General features: G+C 39.2%; 1 protein-coding gene across 2 annotated transcripts in view; it reads left to right on the top strand.

The window, feature by feature from the left end:
- The window catches only part of sgcd (sarcoglycan, delta (dystrophin-associated glycoprotein)), a 189,209-nt gene that overhangs the window by 145,987 nt on the left and 19,507 nt on the right, over positions 1–23,715 (top strand). For both annotated transcript variants that reach the window (XM_071205552.1, XM_034098756.2), the window contains exon 6: positions 15,591–15,663. In XM_071205552.1, the coding sequence (XP_071061653.1) occupies positions 15,591–15,663 (73 nt within the window). The remainder of the gene's footprint in view (positions 1–15,590; positions 15,664–23,715) is intronic.

The raw sequence follows: 23,715 nt of genomic DNA, 5'->3' as shown, positions 1-23,715 counted from the left end.
GTGTGCGTGTGTGTGTGTGTGTGTGTGTGTGTGTGTGTGTGTGTGTGTGTGTGTGTGTGTGTGTGTGTGTGTGTGTGTGTGTGTTCACAACACTTGGTGGAAGCTCTGGGAGTTACAGGAGCAGAGTGAGATCCCCCTGGAGAGGGAGTCTAGAGTTTCTGGAGCAAAGTTTGACTTTGAATTTGAACGTGTCTGTGTTGTGTGTGTTTGTTTGAGTGTGTGTTGGGGGAGAGGGTTGACAGCTTTTTGTGACGAACCTTTTAAGGTGACAGCTAGTTGTGGTCTTAATGGCCCGGGTCTCCCATAGGAAAGTTTTTTGGAACAGATGGTTGGTTTGCTTATAGACCAAATAGAAAAACACATCAAAGGCTCCACAGCGTTTTGAGCTGCTCCGTCATTTCCCCCAGCAGCTCGCAGCAACTTCACCTGACTGACAGTCTGGAGAAAACATACAATTCTCTGTACGAAGCCACTCTGGGCTGTAACACGCATGAAACAGCAGTGGACCACAGTAGTTTGATATAACTGTATAGTATTAATACGTTTTGGTATGTTTAATGTAGACGGCCTTCCTATTTATTCCATTCCATATTCAATGGCACTCCACTTTTCACTCTCATTTTTGACAGCTCATAATTTACTACGGTGGCCTACGGGGGACAGATGCCATATCATATCATATCTTTACATCGATGCACACAATGTTTTCTTTCTTTGGTATTACTGCCGAATCTTATTCCATATTTTATTCAATTTTTTCCATTCTATTTCTATGTAAAATACTGCTATATTTTTTATTATTTGTAATATGTATTTGTTTATATCTTTGCAAATTCCTCGTACATGTCAACCTGGTAACAAACCTGTTTCTGATTCTGATACTGATCAATCAAAGGAAAATCTTAACCTGGTGATTCGATCATCAATGCCTGTCCCCACCCTATTTTTTTAATTCACTGACATTTTACAAACTTCTACATCAATTTATTCAACCATTACTTTGTGAGCCATAAATGACTCAGTGTATTCTTTGAGGCACTGCAGTATTTCCCTCGGGGGTTTCACCTTGGCAGTAGCTCACAGTACACATGTGTGTACAATAACCATCAGAAAGGTTAGACTTTTGCAAAAGCTCAGCAGCATTGTGGGTTCCCCCCTGGCTCTGTAATATATCTGCAGTTTTGTTTATTATAATATCCTATTTTCTCTATAATACCCATAATTCCCCGCCACCAATGGCTCGGGTCTGGGGAAACAAAATAACTTCTCGGTGGCAGATTGCCTGAAATTCGTGTGTGAATGCTATTTTATGGGTTATATAGAGACTGTTAATCTTTCTTCTCCAATTTTACTTTGTTTTATTTACTGTCTTTACTCCGGGCATTTCTTTATCCATCACATTTTTCTCTCTGTCCCCGTTTTCGTCTCCTCCTCCTCCTCCTCCTCCTCACCCCAGTTCTCTCTCTCTCTCCGATGCTGCTGTTCCTTATCAGTACCATTCGCCTGCCGACACGAAATACCATTAAGTGAATCTTCATGAGGCCTCCAAACACCGCTGATTTATCCTGCTGCATGCTTCATAAGTTCCTGATTGATCTCAGTCGCGGACGGCAGAAAACTAAGGGAGGGACAAGAGCAAACCCAAAGAGAGAGACGGAATCTGACAGGGGAACATGAGACAGAGGAAAGAAGAAACAGGTAATGGAAAGGAATAAGAGCAGGTTCTAATGACAAATAAACAGAAGAAGAAAAGGAACATGGAGAGTAGAGGCAGTATTGTGCAGAAGCAAGAAATGGAGGTAAGGAATGATGTGTAAAACAAGGGAGTGAATAAAAAACTGAGCAAGCGGAAAGGAAGGAAATTAGGACAGTATATAGCAACATAGTTGAGTGAATAAGGAACAGAACCGAGAAGAAAATGAAGAAAAGGAAAGGTGCAATAAAGGACGAATTCTGGAACAAAAAAGGAAGGGATTCTTAAACAGGATAAACAAGGGAAGAAGAGCACATGGCAACGTAGTCTCATGGGAAGGCGTATGAATAGTACAACACTTTTAAGGACATTTTGCTTGTCATGTCTGTGCGATTTATGGATTGTCTGTGACCTCGTTCTCATTCCCCGCTGTTCACATAGTTGAGTTGCAGGATCAAGTTTTAAACACATGGTTAGCGTTGTGAATACAAACTAAATGACTTGCTTGGTGTTTGTCAACTGCGGGAAAGATTAGTATTAAGAAGTGAGGCGGAGCGAGATGAAGAGATAAGGATGGACACAAGAAGAAAGGAAATAAATAAGCAAAGAGATGACTGCATTAGGAACTGGGGAGAGGGGAGGTGAGTTATGTGGGATGACAGAGGAGGGACGGAGTGAAGGGGCAAACTAGAAGAATAAGGAAGTGGGAGAGAGGGTACAGAATGAATAAAGGAAAGAACATGGAAAATAAATCTAGAGCATTGAAACAATGATGTCATAAGTAGCAGAAGAAAAAGTAAAGTGAGGAATGGAAGAAGACAAAACATAAAGAAAGAAAGTAAGACTACATCCGAGGTTGCGTTTGAGAAAACCTACTGATGAAATCATTTCATAGGAGGAGGCGTAATATTTTGGCTATAAAAAGTCGAAATAAAACCCCCGGAATGGGTTTTATCGATCCCTCTTGGAGTCTGTTTGTACATGTTTACGAGGCAAATAGAGAGAGAGGAAGATGACGAGAGGATGGGTGGAGAACAAAGTGGTAAAGAGTGAGCGTGGAGGCGGCGAGCGGTGTGTAAATGCAGGTGGGCCGTATCGATCCGAGTCTGCAGGCGTCTCATCGACTGGGCGGCAGATGAGGACTGATTACACCGCAGTTAAGAAGCACATGAAAGGAAATGTTGGTAATAGTCAGACAGGTTCCCTCCGTAGCCGTTAATGGTTCTGAAATAAACCTCACAAATACAGCCGTGACCTGCAAGGTGTGGAAAGTCACAGATAAGAACGATTATAATCGCTAGTCATTCACAACGTTGTACTTTTAAGTGTCCCACGTCTTGATAAAACCCCAGAATCCATTTGATATGCTTACATTAACATTTAACTACATGTGTGCACTGTCATTAGCCGGATAAGTAATCTGTCTTGTTTTTATACCCAATGATAACACCCCAGACCGAGGGGGCACCGGCAGTGTGTGAAGTACTTTTCGGATCTAATCGTGTCTAGAACCGGAAGGCAGCCAATGACACTTTAGTTAACTTTGTTAAAGCAACAAATATGGCAATAAAGAGAGGTTGGCAGAAGAACTTCTCGGTGGTAAGGATAGCATGTGATAAAAACATAAGCATATGTATATTAAAGCTTAAGAAAGCTTCTAGCTTTTACTTCAATTTGAAACATTACATAAATATTAAAAAACTAAAGGTTAGCTCTAAATTGATTATGTTTGTAATGGGGGTAAGAAAACAATCCCCCAGAGACCTGCACGCAACTTCTATTCCGTCAAACTATTTGGTTTCTTCATTTTGTGTTCATTGAACACATATTTGCCAGGAATTCATACCAAATGAATGCAATTGGAATTGGATGTAACCATTGATGAAAGAACAAGGATATAAAAAGTGTCTCTGCTTAGAGATGCCTACACGGTCTTTATTTAATCTATTAATTAACACTTTTGGATTATTGAGTCATTATGCACATTCAAGTGCCTGACCCCTAGTGCTGGGGGGAAACGATTATTTCAAAAACGATTAATCGGGCGATTATTTGATCGATTAGTCGACTAATCTAACGATTATTTTTCTGTTGTTCAATTAATAAAAAACGTAATGTAAAAAAAACGTAATGTAAAAAAAATTGTTCACGATACTGTGTCTCAGGGGATCTTAATATTTAACAAACTATTAATGTGTTATACCAGATTAACGGAAATAATCTCAGCTAACTGACGATACAAACCATGTTTACCAAAACAAAACACAAGTCTCATAAGAAGCAAATTGAAATTGAAGCAGAGGTTTTTTCCTGTGTGTCCGGAATGGATTTAAGTGCGAATTCAGATAGAGATGACCCATGAGCGAAAAATGCTAACGGACATTGGCACAGAACTCAAGATAAAAGTACCCTTATTACTTATCGTAGCTGCACATACAAGATATCCGATTAAAGCTGAGACTCCACAGATTATGTAGGTATATAGTATCATCACTGAGTGATCCGGACTCGCGACAGGGGAAGCAAATACAGTCATCACAACACGTACATTTACAGAGCTTCTAGGGAGATCGTCTCACCACCGTAGCTGTCAATCTGATCAAAAGACGTGTTCAATGGCATTAAAACGAGAAAAAACGCGGCTGAATCGGTTAATCCATAGGTTTTTAACGTCTATGTATAAAAAAATGATTGAATTTATAATCCATAATTCCATTTTTATGTAAAAATCGGAGAGCAAATGCTAGCTGCTAATGGTAGCCACCACAGCTAGCTGCCGCTTTAAATGTTCCAACATAGCCGTTGTGCTTGTGTGATATGCCAACTCCATTTGGCAAAGACTGCAAATGACAATATCTTTGCGTTTTGGACTAACTTTAAAATATTCCCATGCTTTTGAAGACCTAGGGCGAGATGTTTTCGTTTGAGGGCTTCGTGCGCAATCCTGTGAGGAGGAGGTGGTAGCCGTTTCAGTCTCCATTGTGTTTGAAGTGCGATTGCAAACTGCTTGTTGCTTTGTTTACACACCCACGTCGATATTTTGAAGTCGACGCGTCGCTACAGCACTACTGACCCCCACATACAGCTGTAAATAGCATGGGAGGATGCTGTTGCTGCGTTACTAGATTTAGACGTTCGTGCCAGAGAATGAAATGAAATAGAAAGAAAACATTCACTAATTACATATTACTTTAAGTGTATGATTTGATCGCTTGACTTTAAGTGAATTTATTTAGCTCACAAGAATAACTAAATGAAACATGGAGCCCAATGCTTGTAAATAGAGTGATAACTGTGGCCATACACTCTACACTGTCAAAGTGAAAAGTCTAAAGAATGACGCTGTTCAATCATTTAATGTGCTATGACACACTGTGATCGTCCTTCTGTAAAGTGATTTTTGTAGTGGAGCAGAACGAAGGAAAATGGACATTTAGATCAGCTTCAGCTATGTTGACCCGCCAGATCAGACACTCCGAATATATTTGCCTACAAGCATTCAAAAACGTTTTGATGTATACATTTTTGTATGCTATTTTCAAGGTGCCTCTAATGCAAATGAATGAACTGAAATGATCTTAAAACACACACAGAAGCACACACACCCACACACATTCCCTGCCTTGCTAATCAGCTTGGCCCAACACTCTTAAAGTCGACGTCCCCTGCAGGCCCATTTGCAGAGGAATATCAAACGTCCTGCTCACTATCATTCTTTCCCATTAGAGGCTCAGGACTTCATTACTGCCGCCCCACAGGCTGCAGGCTTCAAACACACACACACACACACACACACACACACACACACACACACACACACACAGATACTGTATATGTACATACAGGCAGACAGACATCAAGGTTCAGGCTCTTTACTTATCTTGTACAATCTGTTTAAGATTTGAAGGATGTTACCTGTAGGCTCAGTGAGGTTCATCTATCTGTCTCTCTCTCTCTCTCTCTCTCTCTCTCTCTCTCTCTCTCTCTCTCTCTCTCTCTCATTTCATTTCATTTCAAACCTTTATTTAACCAGATTGGTCCCATTAAGATCATAGATCTCTTTTTCAAGGGAGACCTGCAGCATATAGGTTCCACATGAAACATAAAACAATAAAGGACATTATACATTATATTTACAGGATACATAGTTACAGACATTTACAAGTGCCCATTGTATCGGCAAGCATTTCATTTAGCCTAGCTTTAAAAACATGCAGAGGAATGAGATTGCTCAGTTTCAATTCTTGCTGAAGATTGTTCCAAGCAAGTGGAGCTGCACGCATAAAAGCTGTCTTACCGAAGACAGTCCTTGCTCTTGGCACATCTAACAAGACCACATCATGTGACCTCAGACAATAGCTGCTTGCAACTCTCTGTGTTATCAGAGAGCAGATATAATACGGGAGTTTACCCAACAAAGCTGTATAGATAAACGTGTACCAATGACTGAGCCTCCGTACAGAGAGTGATGGTAAACCTGCCTTGGTATACAGGGTACAGTGATGTGTAAGCGCTTTACAATTTGTGACAAATCTCAGAGCACTGTGATACGCAGCATCCAATTTGCTCAGGTAATTGGCAGGTGCATTCATATAGACCAGATCCCCATAGTCCAGCACAGGTAAAAAGGTCACAGTGATAGCCTTTTCCTGGCCTCAAGCGAGAAACAGGACTTGTTTCTGAAAAAGAACCCTAGCCTAACCCTCAGTTTTTTAAGCAGGTTATTGACATGAAGTTTAAAAGAGAGACAATCATCAAGCCAGATACCCAGGTATTTGTAACAGGCAACAACTTCAAGTTTTATTCCTTGCGTAGTTACAATATCTAAAACAGGCTCTGGTGTCTTTTTTGCTTTTGAAAAGAGCATTACCTTGGTTTTATCCACATTTAAAAGAAGCTTTAGTTCAGAGAGCTGAGTCTGAATAGTGTTAAAAACAGCTTGTAATTTAACAACAGCCTCCTGAATGGAGGGACCTGCACAATACATTACAGTATCATCCGCATACAAATGTAAAGTAGCTTCATCCACATTATCACCTACGCAGTTAATATATATGGAGAATAAAAGTGATCCTAAAACAGAACCTTGTGGTACACCATTAGAAATGTTTAACCACTCAGAAGACAGTCCATCAAAATGAACACATTGGGACCTTTCAGAGAGGTAGTTCACAAACCACCCCACTGCAAATGCGATGATCAACGGTGTCAAACGCTTTGGAAAGGTCAATAAACAGAGCTGCACAACTCTGCTTATTATCTAAAATAGTAGTAATGTCATTTACCACTTTCATCGTGGCAGTGATGGTGCTGTGTTTCTTTCTGAATCCTGACTGATGTTTAGACAGGATATCATTTATACATAAAAACTCCTTTACTTGTTCACTCACAAGTCGTTCGAGCACCTTAGCCAGAACTGACAATTTAGAGATTGGCCTATAGTTATTTAAAATAGTTGCCTCCCCTCCTTTCAGTAAAGGCAAGACATAATAGAATAGAATAGAATTCCTTTATTGTCATCGCACCAGGTACAACGAAATTTAAAAAAGCAATCCTCGCAGTGCATTTCCACATACAACGAATAAATATATTATCTATATAAACATATGCACATTAAACATGCTCACACATCCATACATGCCCGCACATTATTTAAATACAGTTTACAATATAAAAAAACAACACAGGGATGATATTTTGCATCTCTGATGTCGATCAGTTCATAAGTTAATACAACTATTAAAAAGTAGTGCAGTTGGAAGTTGTAACTGTTCAGTTCAGCGTTTGACGGTGTTCAGTTCTCGTATGGCTCTGGGGTAAAATCTGCTTTTTCATAAGCAGACTTCCATACTTTTGGAATTGTGTTCGTGCTGAGGGAGAGGTTAAAAAGAGAAGTAAGAGGTGGAGCAATAAAATCTGCAGCTATCTTTAAAAAGAAAGGTTCTACGTTGTCCGGGCCAGCCGGTTTCCTAGGATCTAACTTGGATAATGCTTCATGAACAATACCAATAGTTAAAGGAGTAAAACTGAAAGGCTTTTCCAGACCACATTGTTCAGAGTCAAGGATTGGAGCGTTCACAGGAGCCACACAGCCAAACAGAGAGCCACAAGACACAACATGCTCATTAAAGCAATTGAGCATAGTAGCCCTGTGTGATATAGAGCCAGATGCTGTGGTGAGGCACGGAGGTAGCTCATTTGGGATATCACCAGTGGAAATCGATTTTATGGCTTTCCAAAATGTCCTAGGATTATTCAGGTTTTCTGTGGTAACCGACAAATAGTACTTTGATTTAGCACTTTTTATTTGAGATGTGAAGCTATTTCTTAGCTGCCTAAAACGTAGCCATTCTCTCTCTCTCTCTCTCTCTCTCTCTCTCTCTCTCTCTCTCTCTCTCTCTCTCTCTCTCTCTCTCTCTCTCTCTCTCTCTCTCTCTCTCTCAGATCTGGGGTCAGGTTTATGACCTGGAGTAAGATAATTTGGCCTTTTCAGCACAGCTTTATATAGCAGCCTGTGGAGAACAAGGCTGATGATGACCTGCATCCCGGTAGCTGTCTGCTATTTAAACTATTGTATAAAACACTCCTCCTGCCTCTTTAGACCCACATCTCAACCTCTGATCCCCAACAAGTCTTGACAAATGCATGCGTATGAACTGTCCTGAATCAATGGCTCTGTAATCCTCCAAACCACTGGCAGTGCCTCCAAAAATGCACCAGCACTGTTGTTTCTGTATTATTCTACACTGGATGACAGGTAGTCACCGCGTGCAGCCTGACATTGATGTTGCAGCTGACAGCTGTGTATCCTCTGTGGTCGATGCCACACCGTCGTTGTTCAAATGTTTCTTGCTTTCTCACCGATCACTGTCTGCACGCCTGTCACTCCGGTGGCAGTGTCTCTGCACTCCGTCCATTCACCTGCAGTGGGAACTTGTCGGTGGCTTGTCACGTCTTTCCTAGCGGGCTATAATCCACCCGCTGCATACTGTATGTGACGAGTCGGACTTGAGCTGAGCAAGAGGAATCCATATGTCAGCTGCTGCCATGCTTAGCTTCTCTTTTTTTTTTTTGCGGGAGTGCTTTCTCACATTTCTTTTCTTCTTTTTTCCTCCACTCCTCCATCTCCACTTTTGCTGTTTACTTCTAAATGTAGTACTTACTTTGAACTCATTTCCTCTCTTTACTTTCTGTTCTAATGTGCTTGCTGCAAATACTATTTGACAGCCTAAACTTACTGTCAAGGTGTTGAATTACCCGCCTCAATAAAAGTTGCTGATATCTTACATTTATTTTATTCTTTTTTCCTCCACTCCTCCATCTCCACTTTTGCTGTTTACTTCTAAATATAGTACTTACTTTGAACTCATTTCCTCTCTTTACTTTCTGTTCTAATGTGCTTGCTGCAAATACTATTTGACAGCCTAAACTTACTGTCAAGGTGTTGAATTACCCCCCTCAATAAAAGTTGCTGATATCTTACAGCATTGAGAGAGGAGAAAGGACAAAGCATCTGGTTTTAGCTGCCCTCCAAGTCTGGCTGGAGTTCAAAAACGGAATAATATTAATTATAGACTGAGAGTGGAAGATAATACAGGTAAAAGAGAGAAAATATTAAAATGGAGATTATTAAACTTCCCTTAGCTGCAGGATTCTTAGAGACAGGTTTTTCTGTCTACATGATGGTAAATACTTGCCTCCAGGAGTTGATATTTCCAAAACCTTCAATAGGTCAAAAGGCTGGATGACCATCAGCCAATTTACCGACTAATTTATTAAAAATTCTACTCAGAAATACCACGTTCATAAAGACAACATTAGACTTTTTATGTACTTTATTGTACATGCAGGATTTTCCATATGTTTTCAACAATGAGGGATTACATTTAAAAATCAAACTAAAGGACATGTCACGGCACCTCAAAATGTTAATTTGAAACATTCCTATTGGAATTAATCCATTATCAAAAAGCACATAACATCAACATAACAAGTTATATTGTTACGTAGTTACTAGTAGCAGTAAAACTGTCGAAGAATCACTCTATCCTCTGTACTCTCTCTAGAATACACACAACAACCTCAAAGGTCTCAAAGTCATTTTGGAAAATGTAGGCAATCTTCATTTGCAGTAGAGATGGTTGAGGCAGATTGTGGGGAAAGTGGGTACACCATGATAATACATTACAACACTTCAACAGAACGCACAAAATATCACAAATCGGCTTTATCTAACAGCTTGAGAGTAGGATTTCCCCTGACAGGATGAAAGTGTTTCATGCAGTTGGCCGTCCGGTCAGTGATCATAATTTCACAGGGTTTATAACCTGCTGTCAAAGTTTAACTGGCATGCTACAGCTCCAGCGGGGTTGTGATGCTGAACAGTCATCACGTAACAGTACATAGGTTAAGATGAGCTGTGTGAATAATATGCAAGCTAATCCAGCTCATATGTATCAGGGGGAAATGTAATATATGAGTATGCGTGTCTGGGTACCTGCATGTGCGTGACTGCATGCATTAAATTCAGCAAAACACTGTGTAAATGTAATCTAATATTGTAGGCATTGTCCTTTTCCATCAGGTTAGACTCAACTTTTAGATTTAATATCCTTCTTTTATCAGTATCACATCAGCAGCAGCCACAGTATGTTCACTTCTAGCAGGAGAGATCTAGCAACTTTTTTTTCATTTGAAAGGAATCAAGGATGGATTTGCAGAGACTTCTTTAGGTTTCTTTTCAGTTGATGGTAACTGTTTGTAAGCTAAGCAGTGATGGAATGTGTTTTCCAACTAGAAGCAGGCCATGGAGTCCCAGGGGTGAACATTTGAGATATTATGCTAATGTATCACTTGTAGTTAAGTCTGTCATACAGGAAATGACCCTGTAGCACATGGATGTAAAGTTCAATTTGCCAGGGAAGGCTCTACTGTGTGTAGAATAGCTATACAAAATATCAAGTGAGAACACATACTTGAATATGAGACCTTTGTTACATAAACGATAATATGATGACAAAGCTGTATTAGGAAGTGGCCGTTAATAATGACAGGGACAGTTTTTACAGGCTTCTCAAGATACTGTGTGAGTCAGCAAGTAGACAAAAAGCAGACTAATGAGCCGGTTATAGGAATCATAAATGAAGCAGATAAAGCCAATCAGGTGCAAGTACCACACCAGTGCTCCATGAGACCAATACTTTGCTCATTTTAGTTCAGTGGTGAATTGGTTTAAAAACTATAAAACTGTCTTCTTCATACTCACTATCTCTCGGTTTTTTAGTTATGCAGGAAACTCGAATAAATAGCATGTTCTATGAAAGACTACTACATCTTTGCAGTGGAATCTAATTTATTTGCCTTCTACCAGGCCCGCTACCGCTGTTGTAGATGGAAAAGCAAAACCATTCAGCAATATGTGCTGAAATGCATGAAGATAAATGCAGGATTTGAATTTCTAGTTATTGTTGCAAGTCATGTATCGTCCATAACCATCACCAATCATTGGAATTATTCCTGGAGGGAGGCTTTTCTGTGTGCTATTTGTCTCTGTATTTCATCACCTCTCAGGGACTTCAGGCCAAAACTGATGATATCCAGCCCTGGTCTCACGACTGCCTCATACACACAGATACACATGGACACACACAGCTGCTCACACAGACCCCTAATCTTTATTGGCATCATTTATCCCCCCCCCCCCCATTGGTCTATGAACATGTCAGAGCTGTGACGTATTGCTGCTGTCTGCTCGGTATTCATGTTGAGCGTGTGATCCGAAAATCAGATAGATCAAGTTTTATGCACAGAGGTGCACATAAATGGAGCTGAGCCAAAATACAAACATCTGCAGTGTCATAAAGTCAATAATATTACATGTTACTTGTTAGACGCTTTTCTCCAAAGCGACTTACATACTCAATACTGTGGGCAATCCCCACAGGAGCAATTTGGGGTGAAGTGTCTCAGGGACACAACGACATGCTGACAGCAGTGGGGTTTGAACCTGTGACCCCCTGACCCCAACACCAAGGCTCTATCCACTGCGGCACACGCCTAATATGTAACATTTAGTACAAGCAAATGTCTTGTCCTTATAATCTTCATCAATGTCATTGTCTAATACATAACTCGTGCCTCACCCTCACATGTGTTTTAAACTGAAACTGATATATGTCAGTTTTAAAATCTATTAGTTAATATTAGTTGACATGAACCTAACATGCAAACATTTCCAACCACCTATATATTATACCCTATGTATAAGATAATAGACCGTATACTATCCTAGGATAAATAGTGTTTCTTGAGGCTAATACAGAATGTAATCTGCCAGTATGTTTGAGAGCAGTAACTTAGAACGCCATCAATATCTGTTAGGTTGACCATGAATTCATGAACAGGAGAACATGCATTATTTTCCGCATGTGATTTTTCTCTTTAGTCTTTTCCAGGTCTAATAGGTTAACCTTTGTTGAACACATTTCACCAAATTGAACTACTTCCCTTTATTTAAGATACATTTTAGATCAATTCTGCAACATTGCATGTCTATGTCCCTGATTGCATCACAACATATTCCTATTTTTCCATAGGTTTTGCTGTTCTGTATGGTCACATTTTCACAGAAATAATCACATTTTCTAGTACTATGTAGTGAACCAAACTACAGGTTAATGTCATACTGTTGTGGAATAAAGCACAATTATTTACAATCTAAAGTTACAAAAAAATACATTTTACTGGAGACCCTTGTGTTGATGTGTATTTGAAAATTGAAGTAATCATTCAAATAAAATAATAAATACATACACAAAGAGAGAGGATTACAATAGTCTGTTCGGACTTTCTATAGTGCTATATAAAAGGTAGTATGAATTAAGTTAAATGACATTGGTTTTATCCTTTACACTAGCTATTGTAGACAGCGTGACAGCCAGGAGCAAAGTAAAGAGCTTTTTGTTCTTTTTATTCCAACTGAGTGCCGGGATTTCTAATGTTAGGCTTCTGTTTTATCTTCACTCACTTTACTGCAGGAAAGAGTCAGTGACACGCACCGAGGCTTCCACTTCACTTTACATCCTCCTCTCTGTATTCTAGTTCTAACTGACTGAACAGGTATTTAAATGTCACTGGAGCTTTCATGAGATAATAAGAAAAAGTTGTTTTTTTCCCATTGAAAGCCCACCATTTCTTTAACTTATAAGGAAACCTGAGGAATTAATATTTTAAATCCCCCAAAACAAAGCACTTGTCCTTTATTTCCTAATAAGAACTTTTTTGTCAAATACTGGCTGGGCAAAGTTACCCAATTATACCCAAGGTGATCAAAGTGCTTGGGTCAGGCCTATTGCTAAGCTTTCTCATGGACCACCCATCAACAACTGCACACTACACACACACACACACACACACACACTACACTACACTCCTGGGGTCCTGAGCAGTAAAGCTGCCATGAAATAAAGTTCTGCATCCCCTTGTAAAGCTGAAGTTTAAGGGTCAGTTGGGTGCAAATGCTTACAAAAACGTCAGTCGCTGCACCCATGCGGTGTACCTGCACTGAATACAATGAGATAGACAGAATGGAGTCCTTCCATAGAGTGGTGCAGTAACGAGTCCTACAACCCTGAAATTAGTCAGCATTTTACCACTTCCTGTCGCCCTGTCACACCGTTAACGTTTTTATGAATATGATTTTGGTTAGATGACTGAAATACAGTCTGTGGTTCACACAAGCTTAAGAGACATTTTGTTCTACGAAATAAAGACATCATGTCCATAGCTTCTACGTACTGTACATGTGTCTTAAAAATGTAAGGTGCTAACACCATCTCACTGAACATCAGCAGCCTTTGGTTAAGCGTGCAGAACATGAAGTCATGCAGACCTGATGTAGTTTGTTTGAAGCTGTTAGCGAATGTAGTAACGTTACACAAATCATAAACGATAGTGTTACTTGTGAAGATTATTCTCCCGGACAAAACGTTTAAACACCACAAGCGTTTGTTTGCCACAGATCTTATTTCTTGCAAATCCAATGATAAATTCCCATGCTTTTTTTTAGAGAGTCCTTGCAATGCTAACTTCAGGATCGGCTATTTCATCACTACACCACTGTCATTAGTTAGATATGTCATGCTATGGCTAGTGTATTTTTAAGGATTAACAGAACCAATAAAACCTGGTCACTTCAAGTAAATTTGAACAATCCACCTTCAGTCATTAGGACTAGAGTTATCTATAACACATGGGCGAGACGAAGGTTCTGCATTGCGTAAAGATATTTTATTTCCCTTACTTCTCAACAGCTTGAGCGGTGTTATGAAGAGCCCCCAGGAGGATTGTGAGTGTTGTAAATATCTCCAGAAATAAGGGGAAACTCAACCATTAAATGCCTGTTTAACTGAAAAATACCCAAACTTGTCCTCCCACAACTAAATCTGTCCAGCTGGCATCAACATAATTGATTTTAATAATAAGAAGTTTTCCATTTTAGTTTGGGTTGCACATTTAAAATGACTTTTATAATTATTGCAGCACTTTGTGATGGCTTTCCCAATGTTCCCTTATCCACAGAGGATTTTATATTATGTTACGCTAGCAAAGCTTTGAGTGGCTCAATTGCTTTTATGACTGTTGAAACAGCCATCAATGAGCACAACACTAGACTAGTTTAAATAATTATAATAATCTGAAATGTGGGCAAAAGTCTGCACCTTATGCTTTGATCACTCGATGTACCTGAAAGCTTCAGTTTACTCAAGCTGTGCTGCTGTATTTGCACTACAGTCAATCAAAGCCTGGGGGTGAGGGCTAACTGATTGTTACTTTGTTGTGATTTTTGTTTGCTTTTAGCTTGTACTACATCACAAACAAGCAATAAAACACAAGTCATACTTCAGAATATAACTTGGGTTTGGAAGTCTTTTAAGAAATCAAACAAGACTAAATATAACAAAGCAACACAGCATGACGTAAAAAAGTTTGAAGAACTTCCATTTTTACCCGTTTCTATTCCTTATACAACTGGACGGGGGAAAACATTGTTAGAAGTATATTAAAAGCTGATTTTCTGCAGTGTTAACAGGATATTGTATTGATATGCTGCAAGTGAGTGTCGCCCTTAAACTGTTTATGATGCATTATCATTCTGCTAATAGCGTTGTGGTTCTTTATTACCTCCTCCAAAGTGGTGATGGTTGCGGTTCACTTTTTTGTCTGTCAGCAAGATTACTGTATACTGAGCTCTGAGTACTTTGTCCCATGACTGCTTTGTAGAACTTGATTTCTCTTTCTGTATATTTAATTACAATACGTCTACTTATATCTAGTCTGCATTGCTTGCTGCATTTGAGAAAGCTGACAATAAGCATTTCCTTTGGTTGAAAGGACTCCCGTAAAAAATAATCTTGTTATTGTACTGGACCAAATGTTATTTTTGGTAAATAACTACTATATCATATCAAAGAATGTTGTTCTGTTGCTTATGTGTGTGAATACCTATTGACATTAGCCTTACAAGAGGTCAGTTATTGAAATGCAAAAATGTTATGTTATGTTTTTCCAAAAATCAAAGACTTTGCAATTAGGAGTTCATATTTGACAGAATGTTCAGTATTGCTCTTGCTGCAGTAGCAGAAGCTTTAAATATATTCTTCCTTTTCCCTGAATTATGAAACAAGGTTTTCTCATAATATTCCATCAGCATATGTTTCCTTATCAAATGTGTGTGAGTTATCAGTGAGGCAAGGTGAGCTGAGGGCCGCTGTGCGCGCTGACTGGAGCCGTATAGATCAGCGGACTCCGAGAGATTATGTCCATTGATCGGACAGGAGTGGTTTGTGGTTTCTATTGACGGCGGCCTCCTGTCTGATAATGTCTTCTGTGATTTCAGGGGCCGAAGGAGCCGTGTTCAGCAAATCGGTGGAGACGCCACATGTCAGGGCCGAGCCCTTCAAAGAGCTGAGGTGAGTCAGCATCTGTTTTAATCCTGGCACCCATCAAACACATACACAGTCAATCAATACATCTCTAATAGTGTGGAAAGGTCCTGCACCTACACTGCATAAATACTGCGGTAATTCAATGAAACAATTACACTCACACAATAAATACAAACATACCCAAGCCTCCACAGAGTATAACACTCACGTTATCTCACACCAGCACTGATATGTCTACATTTGTGTGTGTGATCATAAAAGAGCTGAAACAATTAGTCCATAGATAGAAAATGACATTTAAATATTAGATTTTTAGCTTAAAAAGTAATGTTTCAAAAACATTGAAGATGCTCTGTTTTCTGGATTGATTTTTTTGTATTGGATTAATTGAACAAAAAAGATGCATAGAGCTTATGCAATAGGAATTTTAAAGGTCACCTATTGTGCAAAATCCACGTGTTCATGTCTTTTATACATAAACATGTGTCCCCTCTGTGTAAAGATATTCTGAAAGTTTAAGGAAACAAGATTCGCTCACTTTTTGTCCTGATCTATATAAAAACTTAACTGAAAATGAGTTGATCAGATTTTGGCCACTTTATGATGTCATAAAGATTATTTGGCTTGTGTAACCATTAGCCAACCAATCTATGTTCAATCTGAATTTACTTTCAAATAAAAACATCTATATTGATTCTGACTTTTCTACATCCAACTCACAGGTGTATCATTGCTTTGAGAAAAAAGTTTATTCATTTACCTCTTTTATAAGGGGAAATATATTCATTTGTTCTGGGCATGCCATTATTCGAGCCTGAAACCTGAAAAACAGGCTCAGGGTTAACAAAATATCTCGCAGAGGGGCGTTGGGAGTGGCACCTCATTTTCATCTAAAGCAGGGGTGGGGAACCTTTTTCCTCTCAAGGGCCATTTCAATTTTTACAACATCCTCCGAGGGCCGTACAAATTATTGACCTCTGCTTAAAAATATTAAAGTCACAGCCCACTCATTTTGCCTTTCTTTCATGCTGTGCAAAAACAAATTAAATGTTGAAGTTAAAAGCATCCATCTGGTGCACTTTGAGAGCAAAATGAAGAGATCTATGGATAGATCGCTCAACATCCATATGAAACAGAACTGTAAGCAGATGTTCCTTTTCTTTATCAATCAATCACATTTATTTATAAAGCACATTTAAAAACAACCCACGTTGAACAAAGTGCTCATGGACATTTTATAAATCACTCCCCCTTTAAACTGTATTCTTGTTTATTAATAACAACTTTTCTTTTTTAGTTTATTATACTAGCATAGCTAGCCACACACACACACACACACACACACACACACACACACACACACACACACACACACACACACAGAGCCGAGCTTGAATGACACACAGAGACCCAGAAGTAGTTGTAATGTAGCATATTCTTTTCGATGGCGTTATTGACTGTATGATCAGTATGATGACAGATGAATATATCCTCTAAAATACAGAAGGAGATATTTTTAAATGACCACTGATTTTGATTGATTATATTACTCATTGAGCATTACAGCAGAGGAAGTAAAACGTCTGGAAAAAGTAGGTGTGAAATCTGCGGATATGGATCAGTCTCCAGTAATCGTTCAGACAATAAAAACACTGCAGGCAGCAAATGAAATGCATTATCATATAAAGGGTTTATATCATACTGCTTACAGCGGGTACAATGATATTGTTATATTGCTTAATATTCCAGTACTAATCACAGAAGCACTACACTTAGATGTCTCTGCCAATATTTGAATTCATGATGCATGGCGAAATGATGATTCATCGATGCTTTGCTAATGGCTTAAATATGTTGTGTTGATACATCCTGTGTAAATAAGCCCTTTTTAGTATGATTATGACCAAAGAAAAAGCTAGGCTGTCTCCAAAAAAAAAACTTTGAAAGTGTTTGAATGTATTACTAATTTGTCATTTACTTTTGATCAACTTCTGGTACATTGTTTTTTGCATCATTTTCAGCCCTGAGATATCATTACTTACTCATCTTCCTGGAGGTAGAAAGAACACTTTTCCATTGGCTGTTGCCTCTCCTCTCCAGTAATTTCCATGTATATAAGCCAGAGTCAGTGTTAAGTCATCTTCAGATCAATTGGTCGATCTTCGGCAACAGATGCCTTATCGATCTCCCAAAGATAAAACCAACACATCCGGAAATGAACCGAAAAATTATAAGATGTCAGGGAGGACTAAAGAGAAGCAAGAGCAAGATTTGAATAAAAAAAGAGATGTGGAAATATAAACATTATTAGATAGACAACAAATAATGGGAGGGAAAAGATTACGAGATCAGCAACTGGTTAGACACTAAATCAAAATGGCCTTGGAAAACGGAGCAGCGTTTTAGACAAATATATTGTTCTTTGGTGGAGAACAAGCTTATCTTTTGTGAACTAAAAAGGTGTTAATTTTCTCTGCCAAGTGCTCAAAAAAACATACTTTACAGACTCAGTTTGCCACGGGGAAACAATAACAGCCACCTCTCAAGCCTGAGTGTTTTATCATCACAATGGTTTGGGTTGATTATGACTCTAAAGCAGAGAGATGTCAACGTGTTCAGCTGCCTGACACACATCAGACTAATGTAACAGACTCACTGTGTGTGGTGTGTGTGTGTGTGTGTGTGTGTGTGTGTGTGTGTGTGTGTGTGTGTGTGTGTGTGTGTGTGTGTGTGTGTGTGTGTGTGTGTGTGTGTGTGTGTGGTGTGTGTGTGTGTGTGTGTGTGTGTGTGTGTGTGTGTGTGTGTGTGTGTGTGTGTGTGTGTGTGTGTGTGTGTGTGTGTGTGTGTGTGTGTGTGTGTGTGTGTGTGTGTGTGTGGAGACAACAAACGATGTCGCCTTGGTGTAAACGTCTTGTTTATCATCTTTCCCCTACTTCTGCTGTCAGGTGCGATGACAGTCAATCAGAGCAGAGAGAGAGTGAGACAGTGTGACAGTGGAGAGAGAGACGTTTATCCAGAAAATGATGGAGCAGAGAGAGCTACATCGCTGCGTGACAGGGAGGGAGTGAGAAGAAAATCCATATTTTTCAGAATACTTATAAGGATATAAATGTTGAACCCATTGACTTTTTCTTCTTAAAATCAATTCCTTACCATGTGTGTGTTTTCACTTACTTTCCCTGTCTCAGGGTTGAGTGGGCGTGTACAGACTTTGCTTGATCTTGATTGATATCTCCCTCACTCTCCTTTTCCCAGCACTCACACCTTCAACCTCGCAGAAATCTAATTAAACAGATTATGGAAACACCTTAACAGGTGTTTCCATAATCTGTTTCACCTTTGAATGTTTGAAAAGACACAGCTGGTGAAAATGTGTTTTTAGTCTTTTTTTACTTTGAACTTAGTCCTTTAGTCAAAAGGAAAATACATCACAAAACAGCTGCTGGCCATTCTGTGTCTAAAATGTAACAGCATGTACATTTACCCTATAGCCATCATTAGGCCAACTGTTCCTCTTACAGCCTACCCTACCCCAAGACGTTGGTCCATAACAATGTAGCTCCGAATATAATAGCCAGTTTGTCATAAAAACTGCTGTAGATATTTATTTTCTCAGACAAAACTCATACTTTTACACAAGAAATATTAACAGGGTGGACCTCTGGACCCGAAAAGCGAAGCCATTGTGGAATTGCCTCAAGAGTGCATTTTTTCCAATGGTCAGCACTTGCAATAAGTCATACTGTATTCTCAAAGAGAGAATGACTCTATTTCTCAGGTAATTAGTCTTGTAAGATTTGATGAAAATGGCCATAACCTGGAGGCTGATTCTCACTTCTCATATAGTTTTTTAATATATCAGACTAATCACAATTGTTTTTATTCAACGTATTTCAGCTGTATGTTCGCTTGCAGTAGGCTAACACATTCTAAATATAATATAATCTTTCCTTTTTAAATGTTTTTAAGAAATGGTGATGGACTCTTTTTTTAAGTCCATTTGGTATCAACCATAGACTGTATATGGACGTAGGGTCCGTGACGTCACCCATAGGATTCTGCAGAGTTGCTGAGAAGCCTAAAGTAGGCGGTGTCGGCCACTAACGGCTCGACAGTGACGTCAGAGTCCAACTCCCGCCTGCTCCAGCCTGATCCAAATAAGGGCAAAGAGGCGGAGCCGAGGCGGGACCTGCTGCCACCGAGCTGGAAGCTCCAGAGCTAGCTGAGGCTACCAAGCTAAGCTAATATGCTCCCCATCTGCACACTGTCGTCGCATTTTACGTTTCTAAGGTAAGCGGACATAAAACTATTCAGCAAAACTATAAATAATAATCTAAGTTATTGAGTTTTTAGCATAATACTTCAGAATCTTAAAATCCCTTGACGTTTGTATGCAATTGTGCTAAATTCAACACTGGAATCAAGCAAATATTAATATGTTTGCATGACATTAGTTAGTTATATTTTGCTATCACTTAATTATACGTTTAATACATTTAAGTCAAGCTAAGGTACATGTGATGGTAGCTAGTTAGTGCTCTTACCTGTGAGGCCTCCTCCAAACAGCATTATAACCAGACTATCATTAAAACTATAAGTGCCAGTTCTAGATCCTTGACTTTAGACAAACAATTCAAAAGACAAAATCAACTAAATGTATTTAAAGACCAATCTTTATTTGAAGGTGCCTCTTAACCTGAGATATTAGTTATACAGTAATAGTATTGACAATCTAAAAAAACTGAGCAACTCAACAGTCAACTTTATATTTCTTATTGTCTAAAGCATTTATTATTTTCATTTTTCCCCTCTCATATTCAGTGTGGACGGATTGAGACAGCGTGGTGTCCAGAGGGCTGCAGAGACTTCAGGGAGAAACCTCCGTGTGATGGACGTCCTGTCTGTTGGTTTGGAGAGGACTGCGGGTCTTTCCTCAGCGAGGAGGACCAGGCCTGATTGAGGAGCCCATGCTGGGCTTAGCTGATACCACCTGCACAGGCCTAGTCTGTCACTTTATTTGACTAAATGTGTTTACTTATACATTTAATAGGTTTACACCTTCTGTCCACATGTGCTTTTTATTTAAAACATTTTTGATTAACTTTTGGTTCACATTTCAATAAATTGAATTTGTATTTGCAATCCTTTTGTCCATTATTCTTACTGAAAATGTTAGATTACACATTCACATCTGACTGAAGATTGGCCCCATTTATTTGTGACGTTGCAAACTCTGCGGTACAACGCACAGGTGATGTGAAGCTCATAAAGTGAGGCAAATAGAAATAATCAGCTGATGGAGTGTAGATGTGGAAATAGGTGCATTCGATCAGCTGACTGTGTTTTTCGACACACTTTATAAGCCTGACAATAACCACACCGTCTCTGAGGTGCAGCGTCACAAACAAATGATGGTCCTGATCGACTACAAAAATATTCGGTGTGCAGATCTTTGTTTTCACAATAAAAGTGTAGTTTATTAGTGAATGTCCTGTACTGGTCTTTTCACGTTCTACAGCCACAATTAGTCGGTTTCACAAGTCACAAATTGAATGAGAGTCAGGGAGGGACAGTAGCAGACTGTGAGATGAGGATTAGAAAATCTAGAAAGAGCAGGAAAATAAATGACAAAAGTATAAAGTGTGAAGATTAAAGAACAAGAGTGAAGGAGAAAGAAAGACACATGGGCAACAATGAAAGAGCTTGAAAGGCATGTTGAAGCATGTATGAAGATGGCAAAAGAGAAAAATTAGAAAAGGGGCCTTTTTTGTCAGAAAGAGATTAAGACAGAAGTATGAAACAAGAAGAAAAAAGAGACGAAGAGGGTAGAGAGATAATACGAAGAAAGAAAAATATAGCTTTGTGTGACAGAGAAGAAATGCTGCAGAGACGAGCGTGACGGGAATTAGGGGTTGGATAGAGGACTTTGATGACAAATATCTAATTACACTATTTCAGTGGTGGTGCACCATCAATCATCGCAGCTTTCCTTTCCAAACCTTCCCTTCGAATAATAAAAAAGCGAAAAAAGTCCTTTCAGTGATGTGCAGATCATTTATTTGTGTCGATCCAATGCCCCTCATCATGCGAATGTTCATCTAATATGACAGTCAGAGTCGACGCGATGTGTTTTTTCCCTTTCCCCTTTCCCCTTTCCCTGTGTTTATGCATCTTTAGTGACAACTCGCCAATTGACAATGAAATATGGCACAAACTATCCAATTATGTCAGAAAAGGGGAGCGAGCTCGTTGGAGCATGGCTAAAATCTAATCGTACTCTAAACCCCTTGGCAGGTAGCAATCGAGGACTCAAATCCCATTTGGGGATATCATATTAACCCTGATAACATACACACACATCTCCCACCCAGAGCTGTCAGTTTCTTATCAAAACCGTAACTGCCATATCCATCTGCGAGGTAATGTCTTGTCAACAGGATGTGTCCTTGCATCAGACAAATGCTTTTGTGAAAGTTAAATGGCAGCGTGGACGAATTTGCTAGAACCTTGATTTATTTCCCGACCAATTCAGAGCACAGATAAAGGGACGAAAAACTGAAGCAATAACAAGGACAATACTCACAGTAGTGGGACAGGATGAGGAAGGAAACAAATGCAGTGAGGAGAATCGTGAGGTTCCTTTTTTCTTTTACAAGGTGAATTGAGATGTGAAGAGGCTCACTTCCTGCAGGAGCTGTGCAGCTGCATGTTTTCACATCATGAACACTTTGATAGACTCACATTAGACTTACAGGAACTCAATCAGGTGACGTTTGTCCCCCGGCTCTTTCTGTATGGACGGTTTTCAGTGCCCTGCAATGTTCGCTCTACACATTATGGTGCTGAGATTTAAAGTGCGCTGACGGACGGACATGCACAGCAGGAGATATTCAATATCATCTGGCACAAGAGGAAAACATTCACATGTTTTTTACAGAGCAGAGCAAACAATCAATCAGTAGGGACACAGTTATTGAATGTATGTTGACCCTGTGGTCCTTTTAAGCCACTATGCACTGAAGAAACTGCAAAGTTGAATTTATTTAAATGTATTATGTCAACACATTTCACATAATTTGATTAGGTTAGTTTGAATCAATAAATTGCTTTAAACGTAATATTATTACTTTCAACTAACCTAATACATGTGAAATCTGTTAACATCACATTTAATTAAGCCAATTTCAGTTATTTTTTTGTTTTTTCTCCGGAAGTATTTCCTTGTACGATGTGAGGGTCTAAGGACAGAGGGTGTCGTATTGTCATACTGATATTCTGTACACACTGTGAAGTCCACTGAGACAAATGTAATATTTGTGATATTGGGCTATATAAATAAACATTGATTGATTGATTGATTGATTTCAGTGAATTTTATATCACTCTACATGCTCGCATCCTAATATAATCAATGTCTATTAGTTTGGCCCTTAAAAAACATACAAACTGTATACATTTGTGTATTCATTTTGTATTTCCTTTAACAGCATATAACATTACATGTATTTCTATGTATCTCCTAAGTTTGCTCTCAGCAACACCTGTTTCTGTAGCTTTTCAACATCACACAGTGCTGCAAACCCACCTGAACACTGAAACTATTTTTCTTTTTTGTGTTACTTTTAATATAATATACTTTAATATTGTTTTAATATTGTCTGCTTATCTGTATTATTGTGTTGCATTGTTGGAGAAGCCTGTGACCTAAGATTTTCAACGACATAATTACTCTGTAGCTATGTTAGTTTGACAATAAAGAACCTTGAACCTTGGTCAGACTTTCATTGAACGTTGCCTTGAGCCCTTTCCTTTCTTTATCCTCATCTCTACCTCTCAGCTCTTGTTTCAACTCTTGCCATCTCCAATCTCCTCTGCTCTCACCTCACTCTTGCAGGATCTCCTCTCATCTCCCCTCTCCATTCTCACCCTGCCCTTATTTACCCTCCACCCTCCTCTTCTTCTTCCTGTTCAATTTCCTTCATCTTCCCTTTCATTCCTGTCTCAACGACACCCCTCCACTCCGAGCATATTGGTCTTCTTTCTTCTCCTATCATCCCTCTGCCCTTTATCTTTTAT

The sequence above is a fragment of the Pseudochaenichthys georgianus genome, chromosome 14 (genome assembly GCF_902827115.2).
Source record: "Pseudochaenichthys georgianus chromosome 14, fPseGeo1.2, whole genome shotgun sequence".
NCBI classification, from domain to species: Eukaryota; Metazoa; Chordata; class Actinopteri; order Perciformes; family Channichthyidae; genus Pseudochaenichthys; species Pseudochaenichthys georgianus.
Note: the sequence above shows the minus strand (reverse complement) of the source record. Positions and strands in the feature narration are given on the sequence as shown.